The sequence below is a fragment of the Ascaphus truei genome, chromosome 15 (genome assembly GCF_040206685.1).
Source record: "Ascaphus truei isolate aAscTru1 chromosome 15, aAscTru1.hap1, whole genome shotgun sequence".
NCBI lineage: Eukaryota > Metazoa > Chordata > Amphibia > Anura > Ascaphidae > Ascaphus > Ascaphus truei.
Window position 1 is genome coordinate 7,243,253 of NC_134497.1, and position 14,872 is coordinate 7,258,124.

The following is a 14,872-nucleotide window of genomic DNA, read 5'->3' on the forward strand; positions in this document are numbered from 1 at the left end:
CGCTGGAGATCGCGCGCGCTGAACGACCTTGCCGGCTGAGCACCGGAGCTTGCGCGCGCTGAACGACCTTGCCGGCTGAGCACTGGAGATCGCGCGCGCTGAACGACCTTGCCGGCTGAGCGCTGGAGATCGCGCGCGCTGAACGACCTTGCCGGCTGAGCACTGGAGATCGCGCGCGCTGAACGACCTTGCCGGCTGAGCGCTGGAGATCGCGCGCGCTGAACGACCTTTCCGGCTGAGCACCGGAGCGTGCGCGCGCTGAACGACCTTGCCGGCTGAGCGCTGGAGCTTGCGCGCGCTGAACGACCTTGCCGGCTGAGCACCGGAGCTTGCGCGTGCTGAACGACCTTGCCGGCTGAGCACTGGAGCGTGCGCGCGCTGAACGACCTTGCCGGCTGAGCACCGGAGCTTGCGCGTGCTGAACGACCTTGCCGGCTGAGCACCGGAGCTTGCGCGCGCTGAACGACCTTGCCGGCTGAGCACCGGAGCTTGCGCGCGCTGAACGACCTTGCCGGCTGAGCGCTGGAGATCGCGCGCGCTGAACGACCTTGCCGGCTGAGCACTGGAGATCGCGCGCGCTGAACGACCTTGCCGGCTGAGCACTGGAGATCGCGCGCGCTGAACGACCTTGCCGGCTGAGCGCTGGAGATCGCGCGCGCTGAACGACCTTTCCGGCTGAGCACCGGAGCGTGCGCGCGCTGAACGACCTTGCCGGCTGAGCGCTGGAGCTTGCGCGCGCTGAACGACCTTGCCGGCTGAGCACCGGAGCTTGCGCGTGCTGAACGACCTTGCCGGCTGAGCACTGGAGCTTGCGCGCGCTGAACGACCTTGCCGACTGAGCACTGGAGATCGCGCGCGCTGAACGACCTTGCCGGCTGAGCACCGGAGCTTGCTCGTGCTCAACGACCTTGCCGGCTGAGCACCGGAGATCGCGCGCGCTGAACGACCTTGCCGGCTGAGCACCGGAGCTTGCGCGCGCTGAACGACCTTGCCGGCTGAGCGCCGGAGCGTGCGGGTGCTGAACGACCTTGCCGGCTGAGCACCGGAGCTTGCGCGTGCTGAACGACCTTGCCGGCTGAGCACCGGAGCTTGCGCGCGCTGAACGACCTTGCCGGCTGAGCACCGGAGCTTGCGCGCGCTGAACGACCTTGCCGGCTGAGCACCGGAGCTTGCGCGTGCTGAACGACCTTGCCGGCTGGAAGCTGCCCAGCCCTGTGCTAGTCTAATGCCCCTCAGCGCAGAGTCGGAGGCAGGGAGTCTGGCTTACGGTCGCACCGCGGGAAGTCCGTGTACCCCTCCGCGCAGGAGTCGCATTTGTCGCCGGTGTAGCTGGGTTTGCAGTAGCACCTTCCGGTCGGATCCTCGCACGTCCCGTCCATGTGCTCAGAGTCACAGACACAACCTGGGAGCAAAGCATCAGAACATGACGCACAGCGAAGCTGGAACGGACACAACGTAACCGGCGGTGGGAAACCAACAAACCCGCAGGCTGTATACTACCAGCCTGCACCTCTCGCACCGACGTATCCCGGCACCGCGCTGTTACATTGCGCCCGCTTTTGATTTAGGGAGAGTTTATAGGAAGTCTTAGGAAATGTTATCATTATTTTCCTTTAGTTTTTCTGCCAGGTCTGAGATTAAGTAAACCCCCCAGACCAGGCGTGGCCAACTACAGTCCCCAAGAGCCAACAATAGGGCAGATTTTAAGAATATCCCTGCTTCAGCACGGGTGGCTCAGAGGCACCTGTGCAGAAGCAGGGATATCCTCAAAATCTGACCTGCTCCTGGCCCTTGAGGACTGGCATTGCCCCCCCCCCCTCCCCTGCCCCAGACTAACAAACACTACCCAAGTTTAGAAACCTTGGATTCGCCTCCCACCCATCCCCAAGTTGGATGCTCTTCAATTGCTGTGCTTCAAAGTAAACTGGTTTCTTCTATACATACATAGTGGATCAGCCAGGAGGTGTCAACACGAGAGACAGAGCGTGACACGTCCTGATGCACAGTATGTACATTCTGCTTCTGAGACAGGATACTACTTACGCTGGCAGGTGTACGGAGAGTCAGTGGGATGATCAGGAGATTTATAATATCCTAAACGGCAGCGTTCACAGTTCATACCGTCTGTGTTATGCTGGAAAACATTAGGAACGGACTGTAAATCCATTTTCCAGTTGCAAGAAAGCATGTGTGATATTACTTGCTGGATCCCCAGCACTGATCCCTAATGTATTCAATATGCCACATGGTCACATCACGTGTACAGAGTGTTACCGGCCAACACCTCCATGTATTAACAAGATGTGCAACACACAACACCTTCATTTTTAGTGTTCTCCCCAAAATACTCCATCAGCAGCCAAACCCCACACAGAGGAGAGGTGGAACTCTTCACGGACACACAGAGGAGAGGTGGAACCTGTCACGGACACACAGAGGAGAGGTGGAACCCGTCACGGACACACAGAGGAGAGGTGGAACCCGTCACGGACACACAGAGGAGAGGTGGAACCCGTCACGGACACACAGAGGAGAGGTGGAACCCGTCACGGACACACAGAGGAGAGGTGGAACCCTTCACGGACACACAGAGGAGAGGTGGAACACGTCACGGACACACAGAGGAGAGGTGGAACCCGTCACGGACACACAGAGGAGAGGTGGAACCCGTCACGGACACACAGAGGAGAGGTGGAACCCTTCACGGACACACAGAGGAGAGGTGGAACTCTTCATGGACACAGAGAGGAGAGGTGGAATCCTTCACGGACACACAGAGGAGAGGTGGAACTCTTCATGGACACAGAGAGGAGAGCTGGAACCCGTCACGGACACACAGAGGAGAGGTGGAACCCGTCACGGACACACAGAGGAGAGGTGGAACCCTTCACGGACACACAGAGGAGAGGTGGAACCCTTCACAGACACACAGAGGAGAGGTGGAGCTCTTCACGGACACACAGAGGAGAGGTGGAACTCTTCACGGACACACAGAGGAGATTTGGAACCCTTCACGGACACACAGAGGAGAGGTGGAACCCTTCACGGACACACAGAGGAGAGGTGGAACCCTTCACAGACACACAGAGGAGAGGTGGAACCCTTCACGGACACACAGAGGGGAGGTGGAACCCTTCACGGACACACAGAGGGGAGGTGGAACCCTTCACGGACACACAGAGGAGAGGTGGAACCCGTCACGGACACACAGAGGAGAGGTGGAACCCTTCACCGACATACAGAGGAGAGGTGGAACCCTTCACGGACACAGAGGAGAGGTGGAACCCTTCACGGACACACAGAGGAGAGGTGGAACCCATCACGAACACACAGAGGAGAGGTGGAACCCTTCACGGACACACAGAGGAGAGGTGGAACCCTTCACGGACACACAGAGGAGAGGTGGAACCCTTCACGGACACACAGAGGAGAGGTGGAACCCGTCACAAACACACAGAGGAGAGGTGGAACCCGTCACGGACACACAGAGGAGAGGTGGAAACCTTCACCGACACACAGAGGAGAGGTGGAACCCTTCACCGACACACAGAGGAGAGGTGGAACCCTTCACGGACACACAGAGGAGAGGTGGAACCCGTCACGAACACACAGAGGAGAGGTGGAACCCTTCACGGACACACAGAAGAGAGGTGGAACCCTTCACGGACACACAGAGGAGAGGTGGAACCCATCACGAACACACAGAGGAGAGGTGGAACCCTTCACGGACACACAGAGGAGAGGTGGAACCCTTCACGGACACACAGAGGAGAGGTGGAACCCTTCACGGACACACAGAGGAGAGGTGGAACCCGTCACAAACACACAGAGGAGAGGTGGAACCCATCACAGACACACAGAGGAGAGGTGGAAACCTTCACCGACACACAGAGGAGAGGTGGAACCCTTCACCGACACACAGAGGAGAGGTGGAACCCTTCACCGACACACAGAGGAGAGGTGGAACCCGTCACGAACACACAGAGGAGAGGTGGAACCCTTCACCGACACACAGAGGAGAGGTGGAACCCTTCACGGACACACAGAGGAGAGGTGGAACCCTTCACGGACACACAGAGGAGAGGTGGAACCCTTCACGGACACACAGAGGAGAGGTGGAACCCTTCACGGACACACAGAGGAGAGGTGGAACCGGTCACAAACACACAGAGGAGAGGTGGAACCCGTCACGGACACACAGAGGAGAGGTGGAAACCTTCACCGACACACAGAGGAGAGGTGGAACCCTTCACCGACACACAGAGGAGAGGTGGAACCCTTCACGGACACACAGAGGAGAGGTGGAACCCTTCACGGACACACAGAGGAGAGGTGGAACCCTTCACGGACACACAGAGGAGAGGTGGAACCCTTCACGGACACACAGAGGAGAGGTGGAACCCGTCACGGACACACAGAGGAGAGGTGGAACCCTTCACGGACACACAGAGGAGAGGTGGAACCCTTCACGGACACACAGAGGAGAGGTGGAACCCTTCACGGACACACTGAGGAGAGGTGGAACCCTTCACTGACGTAAGTGCCAGCAATTTGAAGAGGTTAAGAGATTGCCACCCTGCCCACATTGCCAGGTTGATCCCCATGCTCAAGGTTACCAAGGACAAGCTCAGGCGGCCCTGGTCATCCATGTGCCCACTATGGGTCTTATTGAAGGAAAAACGATTACGGTAGGAAATATAACAGCAGCATTCACCGAGCCTGTCCTAAGAGATCTGGAATCAAGTGGTCAGCTTATCCACCAGCCAACCGTCCTCTTACAGAGATTTCAAAGTCTGGTCACTGGACGTCTCTCACCTGACACTCTATGCATACCCCTCCTCCCACGTACTGCCCGTGGCGGTTCATGCTGGCCCTGCGCCTCTCCACCTCCGGGTCGTATGAACAGTCGTACGCGTGGCCGTTACAATTACAAGCTGAAAAGGAATGTCAGGAGACGGGGTGGGAAAAGCCACTGAGTTTGCATTGTTACATCAGCTGATAGATCTCACTTATCTTTCCTCTCGATCATTACCAATATCTCACATCATTTACGCGGCATTGATAAATTCCCGGGATCAATAAGCCTGTATTGTTCTGTACATACGCCCATAATATTTATCATCTCTAAATGTGCATGCAATGTCTTGTATATAATGTATAACCCTGCTCGCTTCATGTAACTATGTATTTGTAACCATGTATTATGTGTCTTAACTCTATGCCCAGGACATACGTGAAAACGAGAGGTTAACTCTCAATATGTTACTTCCTTGTTACACATTTTATAAATAAATTAAATACATGTATTTAACACCGTTTTCCAGCAGAGAGCTGCATACGTTATATACATTGTACTATACAAGGCGAAATAAAGCAAGTAAAAAACGACCATTATCAGATCCTCATCTTGCCAATACCAGCTGCGTTTCTCCCGCACACACTGTTCACGTCTTTGTTACACACACAGGCCACACACTCAGCGTCCTTCCTGAGCCTGTATCACTTATCCCTGACAAGCTCAGCCCACATATGTATAAGAGCGGCGTGGGTTGAAATGTGACGGTTCTGTATGTATGTATGGAGTATCACTACCATTTTTTATTTCCAGGCCCGTAACACTATTATTTGTTTTAAAATAATATACAAATGTACAGTTTCGCCTTATTATATAACAAAACAGGAGTTTAAAATGCTCTTTAAAATAAACATTCAATAGTACTATATGAGCCTTTCTAACATCGTCTTAATGATGAACATGTGTAGGATTTCTCTAAATGAGGCACATTATCACCACACTGTAACCACTGGGCGGCAATTGAAGGCGTTGAAATGCCCCATGAGAGAATTCCAGGAGGGTCTGACCAGGACGTCCCAACATCTGCAGGTTCAGAGACAGATGCGGCAGGACGAGCTCCCATAACCTAAACAGAAGCAGTCTATATATCACAGAGCTGTGTATACACAGACATGACAAGGCTAGGCTCCCCCTGCAGCCCTTCCATGTATTACTCTGACACCAGACCAGCAGAGGAATTTCCCTCCCACTTCAGAGGGCAGCGCCTTAACCCTTTCGCTGCCAAGAAAGCAATGCATGGCCCGGAACCTCCTGCCAGCGAGGGGATAGCTCCAGCCGCTTTCACAACGGTAAAAAGGACAAGGAAAGGATCATAATATAAATAACATACGTTCACACTCATTGGCATTGTCCATAGTCGCCGGTTTCCATGGTAACTGGTTGTGGCCGGGACAGCAGCTGTCACATGACCCACCGCACGTGTTGTGTTGGCAGTCGCACAGGAGTCTGAGGGGTAAAAGGCAAGTTGATTAGAGATATACCGAGCTGAAGCGCGTTGAGTCTCATTGGGAGAAAAGCGTGATATAAATAAAGTTATTATTAATATTAATAATAATAATAATAGGGTTTATACACAGGGCCATATTTACTTAACAATGTTATGTCTTAAGACACCTTGGAGCCCATTGCTGGCAAAGCATTTTCCAGCACCAGAAGATATGGGTCGGAATTCTGAACCTGTGAAACTCCGGAGCAAAGCTCTCTGAGCCTCGTTTTATATGATATTCAATCTCAAAGGGCATCACACAGTTCTCCAAAACGGAAATTAAACTGTTTGGAAATAGACAAGCGGTGGTCGGATTTCACATGGAGAATAACACACACAGATCAACAACCGGCCAAAACACAAATCAAGTCACAATCGCCAGCGAAATGAAGGAGCACTATGCGACTATGTGGGAAAATGATATCCAGCGCTCAAAGAAGCTGGAGACATACCACAGCCTACAGAGAGAATACACCCTGGCACTCTACCTACTGAAGGGAAATTACCCAAAGCAGAGACAGACCTTGTGCCAGTACAGAATGAGCACCCACAGCCTGGAAATAGAGACAGGCAGACACAGACAGAACTGGAAGCCCCGGGAGGTGAGACTGTGCCAGCGATGTGAGCTAGGAGGTGTGTGTGAGAGACACAGGCAGACACAGACAGAACTGGAAGCCCCGGGAGATGAGTCTGTGCCAGCGATGTGAGCTAGGAGAGGTGTGTGAGAGACACAGGCAGACACAGACAGAACTGGAAGCCCCGGGAGATGAGACTGTGCCAGCGATGTGAGCTAGGAGAGGTGTGAGAGACACAGGCAGACACAGACAGAACTGGAAGCCCCGGGAGATGAGACTGTGCCAGCGATGTGAGCTAGGAGAGGTGTGTGAGACACAGGCAGACACAGACAGAACTGGAAGCCCGGGGAGATGAGACTGTGCCAGCGATGTGAGCTAGGAGAGGTGTGTGAGAGACACAGGCAGACACAGGCAGAACTGGAAGCCCCGGGAGATGAGACTATGCCAGCGATGTGAGCTAAGAGAGGTGTGTGAGAGACACAGGCAGACACAGACAGAACTGGAAGCCCCGGGAGATGAGACTGTGCCAGCGATGTGAGCTAGGAGAGGTGTGAGAGACACAGGCAGACACAGACAGAACTGGAAGCCCCGGGAGATGAGACTATGCCAGCGATGTGAGCTAAGAGAGGTGTGTGAGAGACACAGGAAGACACAGACAGAACTGGAAGCCCCGGGAGATGAGACTGTGCCAGCGATGTGAGCTAGGAGAGGTGTGTGAGAGACACCGGCAGACACAGACAGAACTGGAAGCCCCGGGAGGTGAGACTGTGCCAGCGATGTGAGCTAGGAGAGGTGTGTGAGAGACACAGGCAGACACAGACAGAACTGGAAGCCCCGGGAGATGAGACTGTACCAGCGATGTGAGCTAGGAGAGGTGTGTGAGAGACACAGGCAGACACAGACAGAACTGGAAGCCCCGGGAGGTGAGACTGTGCCAGCGATGTGAGCTTGGAGAGGTAGAAGATGAAACCCACTTCCTGCTGCATTGCACACAATACTCTGAAGTGATGAGTGCCCACCTAGAGAAACTCACAGCTCTTATCCAGAACTTTAATAATACAGAAGAGAACCAAAAAATAGCTATTTCCCCCTAGTTGAAGACAAAATCACTGCAGAACGGGCGGCACACTATATCAGCACCTGCCACAGGCTGAGAGACGACCACTAACCCCCAAATCCCTGTGTGTAACTGTTACCCATGTACTGTGTAATCATTATACCCTACTCCCTATTATTCATGTATCACGTAATCATTATACCTACCCCCCGTTACTCATGTACCATGTAACCAGTATACCCTACCCCCCGTTACTCATGTACCATGTAATCATTATACCCTACTCCCTATTATTCATGTATCACGTAATCATTATACCTACCCCCCGTTACTCATGTACCATGTAATCAGTATACCCTACCCCCTGTTATTCATGTACCGTGTAATCATTATACCCTACTCCCTATTATTCATGTATCACGTAATCATTATACTTACCCCCTGTTACTCATGTACCGTGTAATCATTATACCCTACCCCCCATTACTCGCACTTTGGCAATACTGACATGTTCCGGTTATGCCAATAACGATTGAGTAAGTGGAACTCTTCATAGTGCCCAGAGGGGCTTGGCTGGCCTCCCTGGCAGTGCAGAGGTTAACCACACTGGCGAGCCGGGTGACGAGATAAAGGGCATAGCTGAGCAGGTATCCCAGGCCAGGGTGAGATCAGCATGTTAATGTTGCCCCGTCCAACAAGACTGCTCACATTTCTACAAACAGCTGTGCTCTGATCCTGCCATGTACCAGCTTGTTAACATGAAATTCCACCCCTGTATCTGACCAGCATTCCTCTGCCCGGCTGAGCATCTGACCTCATCTTATCTCTCCCGTCCCGCTCCTAACCCCGCCGCCCCCTCTCCATCTTCAAGGACCCACGTCTGGATTTCCTCAGGCGGAATTCCTGCACATGAATTAATGGGGATCCAGGGCTGCCCCATCCCACCAACTCAGCTTCTCCCCCCCCCTGATAATAGTGAGAGAGGGTCCTACACCCTCTCACTGCTGCAGTATCCTGCCCCCTCTTTGAATGTGTCCACTGGGTTACTCATGCATATTTACTATTATTGCATGCGTACATAGCGCTGACAGTGTGCGTAGCGCTGTACACAGAATTTTGCAGGCGCTGGGGTCTGAACCATGTACGCCCATTTCTAAGGCAGTGCTGGTACCCCTTTAGACAGGATCACTTTGTGGGTAATGTACAGTGCTGCTTACTACTGCTATAGAAGACAACATTATTATTATTAACATAATTCAGAGAGGCCGGCTCCTTTGGATCGGACACATGAGCGGGGAGTTACGCCGTCGTACAGCGCCGCGTGATAAACGCAGCCCCGACTTTTTGTATCAAGGTGATACTTCCACTTTGGGTTCTTAATGCCTTGTAACTGGCTATTGTGAGAGGTTCACCACGTCTCGAAGCCTCACCGGTCTCTTCTTCATCTGAGCTGCTGTGAGATCTATGAAAACACTCGCTCGCTAAATCGTTATCCCAGCCTGTGGCACATTTACACTTCTCGGAGACCTCTGCTGCCACTAAAACGGAGATGCGCTCAAACGATACATTATAAACTCCTTACAAAATGGCGCCCACAGAACTCTGTCCCCGTGTTTATATGGATGGCCTTGTCCTGGGATGATGCACAGTATCAATACTTTATACTCACTGGCTGGGGGGCAATTTAGGCTAATAAGAGGACCCCAAACACAGTCCCTGAGCCACTCTCAGGGGACACGTGTGCACTGCCCACACAGTCCCTGTGTCACTCTCAGGGGACACGTGCGCCCTGCCCACACAGTCCCTGTGCCACTCTCAGGGGACACGTGCGCCCTGCCCACGCAGTCCCTGACCCACTTTCAGGGGACACGTGTGTCCTGCCCACGCAGTCCCTGTGCCACTCTCAGGGGACACGTACACCCTGCCCACGCAGTCCCTGTGCCACCCTCAGGGGACACGTACACCCTGCCCACGCAGTCCCTGTGCCACCCTCAGGGGACACGTACACCCTGCCCACGCAGTCTCTGAGTCACTCTCAGGGGACACATACACCCTGCCCACACAGTCCCTGTGCCACTCTCAGGGGACACGTGCACCCTGCCCATGCAGTCCCTGTGCCACCCTCAGGGGACACGTACACCCTGCCCACGCAGTCCCTGTGCCACTCTCAGGGGACACGTACACCCTGCCCACACAGTCCCTGTGCCACCCTCAGGGGACCTGTGCGCCCTGCCCACGCAGTCCCTGTGCCACTCTCAGGGGACACGTGCACCCTGCCCACGCTGTCCCTGTGCCACTCTCAGGGGACACGTGCACCCTGCCCACGCTGTCCCTGTGCCACTCTCAGGGGACACGTACACCCTGCCCACGCAGTCCCTGTGCCACTCTCAGGGGACACGTACACCCTGCCCACACAGTCCCTGTGCCACCCTCAGGGGACCTGTGCGCCCTGCCCACGCAGTCCCTGTGCCACTCTCAGGGGACACGTGCACCCTGCCCACGCTGTCCCTGTGCCACTCTCAGGGGACACGTACACCCTGCCCACGCAGTCCCTGTGCCACCCTCAGGGGACCTGTGCGCCCTGCCCACGCAGTCCCTGTGCCACTCTCAGGGGACACGTGCACCCTGCTCCCGCAGTCCCTGTGCCACTCTCAGGGGACACGTGTGCACTGCCCACGCAGTCAGGAGACAAAATGCTGCATTTAAAAAAAAGACCACGGAACACAGGCACATTCCTATACAGAAAGAGACATTACAGATCCCCGGCGCGCGGCAGCACCAGGTACTCGGCGTGACGCGGCTCTGGAGAACCGCGTCGGTTTTATACAATGTTTCCATTAGCAGAGAAACTGTGTATTTCTTCCAACAGAAATAAGACCCCCAGCAGCTGTTTAACCTTAAGCTAGCAGGGGGCCTACTCGCTCCTCTAACAAACATGTATCGCCGCTCACCCAATTAATGGAACGGTTTTCGGGAGGTGTAGGAGTGCATATAATTCAAACCAGAGTTATAGAACGATCCCTTTTAGAATCGGCGCTCAATATCCCTTAAACATCTTAATACTTCTTCCTGTGTGTGTGTTCTGATATATTTTAATATTTGTATGTATGTAATATTAGGAATATCCTGTGTTCTCATAATCTGACAAAAAAATAAAAACAGAATACAGTACAACAAAAAAAACAACAACTTAATACCTCACTCTTTTTATTATTATTAATAATAATAATAATAATAATCAAAAAAATTATCATCACACCAAATAATTAAAAAACAGTTCGTTTCTACTTATTTGCTGTGAACGCTTTGAATAATTATAGTATAAACATTTTGTTGGTAAGTATTAAGATGTTTCATGGATATAGTGTGCGGATCCTAGAAGGGATCTCCCTAGATCTCTCGCATGAATGATATACACGAGCATGCCCCTTCCCTTCTGGGCAGAGCGGGTCACCGGAGATCGTGCGGGTGGATTTCCATGTGACTCTCACCTGTACGGATTGCTGGGATCCTTCGCGTTGCACACCTCCGCGTGACCGTTGCACACGCAGCGTCCGCCGATGCTGATATCCTTAATGCTGTAGTAATACTAGAAAGAAGAAAGAGAGAAAGACAGACAAATGAGGAAAGGTGTTTAAAAGCAGAGTCCCCGCCGGCGGAAGCAGCGATCTCTTTACAGCAGCCGCCTGCTCAGGTCCCCGCGGTTTTTGCGCGCACTTTAAAAGATCCATTCTTCCCCCCCCTTTTTTTTTTTAAACCTGCTGCTCTGTCGCGGAGATTTAAGCGTTTTACATATTAAGTGTCGGGGAGGTTAAAATGCAGCTCTACCAAGAGCCCACTGCATTGTGACGGTTACTATGGTAACCACAGACGCTAGAGATTAGGATTATTATGGGTTTTTAACATTAGGAGAACATTAATAAGAGATTGGGGCGTGCTCAGGGGACAAGATGATAACATTGTGTGTGCAACATTCACTCATATTTCTTCGGAGAGAAAAATAATAATATGTTACTTCTCCAAAACCTTATAAGCTACAAGGAAATATCTCCAAGTGTCGCAGCAAAAATATGATTCCAGATCACGGACAGAATAAAAATGGATTTGAGCGTCCTCGTGGTCCCGCAATGGCACTCACCCTTCGGGTCACCGTGGGGTCTCTCAGAGCTTTGCCCATGAGATGCCCCAGTAGGGTGTTGGTCCTCAGGAAGCTCAGCCGGATATTGGTGGCCTTGGTGAAGTTCCTCAGCAGGGGGGAGTAGGAGAAATTCATGGCCCCCGGGCGACCGTTCACCAGGGAGACCACAATCTGAAATCACAGGGCCACCGACTTTAGTGGCACGTATATACCCCTTCCCTGCAATAGTCAATGGGGGTTACATTTATTAAACTGCGCTAGTGCACATCGGGGCACAATCCCAGTTTAATAAATAACCCCCAAGTCATTCGGGAGTATTCGCACCAACATCACATCACGTAGGACTCACGCACTCACTTCCCCATTCTCGAGCGGCACGATACGGGAATACTCCGTGGTGCAGATGGCGTCATCGTCCCTGGATATCCGCTGCGTCGTCTGCGGGCCGAACCGCTCAATGCAGTCCCTCTTGGAAGCTACGAAAGGAACATGGGAGATTTGTGAGGGCATCAGGAGATGCAACAAGTCACCATGTGTGGAATGGAGAAGGGAGCGAGGAGAGATTGCGATGTGCGGTTATGGCTGCAAAACGAAACACGACCCAGATGTCTTAAAATACACGTCTTCTACAAAGTAGGGGAGAGATGTTGGTCTTTTGTTGCTTTTGGTTATATTCCACCTCTTACGGCTCATATTTTTTATTCTCTCTCATACATCACCGGGTCGTAATTTTCTCTTCCAGGAAAGATTTGGGGAATCCCCCATGAATTTCCAGACACGCAAGATAAAAACTGTACAGGAATACACTTACTTGATATAGAAATGGTATATTCGTTGGTTATCCCCTAAACACTGACAACCACACTTTGCAGATACACTGCAGAGCCCGCCAGGGGCGAAGGTAATGATGCCTAAATTAGCACATGTCGGTACCCTGAACAGATAGGAGGAAGGGACTTCTTCGTGGGTTTCCATGCGTGTAGGAAGCAGTACACGCATGTCAGAGCAGAGATGGAGGGGCGGACACTGGCTCCTTATCACACACCTGTGTCTCTCCCACATGTTACACGTGGTCCCATATGGATTAAAGTTGATATGCAGGAAGGGACGTCCTCTGCACCGGTAATTACACCCCACAAAAGGAAACCTTTCACAGCCTCTCTTGGAAATATGAACAGCAAAGACAACAAGGGAATCCTAAACCGTGATCCATGCCAGGAAGACTGAGCTAATAAAGAACGGTGGTCTATAGTTAAAGTTAAGACACCAGCCTGTCTTACAATAGCAATGTAAGACCCGGCAAAGCCACTCTCTTGGTACCACTACAGATTGCAAGCTCCGCAGGAGAGTGATCTGTACCACTGGAACTGTAAAACATAAAGCCACTTTATCCATGCTGATGTGTCAGATTGCAAGCTTTTTAAAAGTGGGATCCATCAAACCTCATTACAAAAAAAGCTATACTACACTATTTAAATTGTAAGCTCTTCTGGATGGTGATCCCTGTTATCCAAACTGTAAAATATAATAAAAAGTCACGTCGCCCTCTATGCCCAGGTACTAGATAAGATTAGAAGCTTTTCATGGCTGGGATACAATTGTTCTGTCACACATTTCCTTTCATGGAAGACGAGGATAGTTTTGGAAGAAGAAGATGATATTATTAGAGAGATCAGGCAGATACTGGGAGAGAACGGTAAGAGTTCCCAGGGGAAGGAGCGCTGGGTTTTGGAAGAGAACGGTAAGAGTTCCCAGGGTACGGAGCGTTGGGTTTGGAAGAGAACGGTAAGAGTTCCCAGGGGACGGAGCGTTGGGTTTTGGAAGAGAACGGTAAGAGTTCCCAGGGGACGGAGCGCTGGGTTTTGGAAGAGAACGGTAAGAGTTCCCAGGGGACGGAGCGTTTGGTTTTGGAAGAGAACGGTAAAAGTTCCCAGGGGACGGAGCGCTGGGTTTTGGAAGAGAACGGTAAGAGTTCCCAGGGGATGGAGCGCTGGGTTTGGAAGAGAACGGTAAGAGTTCCCAGGGGACGGAGCGTTGGGTTTTGGAAGAGAACGGTAAGAGTTCCCAGGGGACGGAGCGTTTGGTTTTGGAAGAGAACGGTAAGAGTTCCCAGGGGACGGAGCGTTGGGTTTTGGAAGAGAACGGTAAGAGTTCCCAGGGGATGGAGCGCTGGGTTTGGAAGAGAACGGTAAGAGTTCCCAGGGGAAGGAGCGCTGGGTTTGGAAGAGAACGGTAAGAGTTCCCAGGGGACGGGGCGCTGGGTTTTGGAAGAGAACGGTAAGAGTTCCCAGGGGGAAGGAGCGCTGGGTTTGGAAGAGAACGGTAAGAGTTTCCAGGGGACGGAGCGCTGGGTTTTGGAAGAGAACGGTAAGAGTTCCCAGGGGACGGAGCGCTGGGTTTTGGAAGAGGACGGTAAGAGTTCCCAGGGGACGGAGCGCTGGGTTTTGGAAGAGGACGGTAAGAGTTCCCAGGGGACGGAGCGCTGGGTTTTGGAAAAGGACGGTAAGAGTTCCCAGGGGATGGAGCATTGGGTTTGGAAGAGAACGGTAAGAGTTCCCAGGGGACGGAGCGCTGGGTTTTGGAAGAGAACGGTAAGAGTTCCCAGGGGACGGAGCGCTGGGTTTTGGAAGAGAACGGTAAGAGTTCCCAGGGGAAGGAGCGCTGGGTTTTGGAAGAGGACGGTAAGAGTTCCCAGGGGACGGAGCGCTGGGTTTTGGAAGAGGACGGTAAGAGTTCCCAGGGGATGGAGCATTGGGTTTGG

The 14,872-nt window shown here is 52.5% G+C and overlaps 1 protein-coding gene across 1 annotated transcript in view; it reads right to left on the reverse strand.

Annotated features, from left to right (window-relative positions):
- Positions 1 to 14,872, reverse strand: part of LAMA5 (laminin subunit alpha 5) — a 161,139-nt gene that overhangs the window by 96,315 nt on the left and 49,952 nt on the right. Inside the window, 7 exon segments of the mRNA XM_075571418.1 lie at positions 1,268 to 1,402; positions 2,044 to 2,134; positions 4,816 to 4,934; positions 6,186 to 6,301; positions 11,465 to 11,562; positions 12,112 to 12,282; positions 12,469 to 12,587. Coding sequence (XP_075427533.1) covers positions 1,268 to 1,402; positions 2,044 to 2,134; positions 4,816 to 4,934; positions 6,186 to 6,301; positions 11,465 to 11,562; positions 12,112 to 12,282; positions 12,469 to 12,587 — 849 coding nt within the window.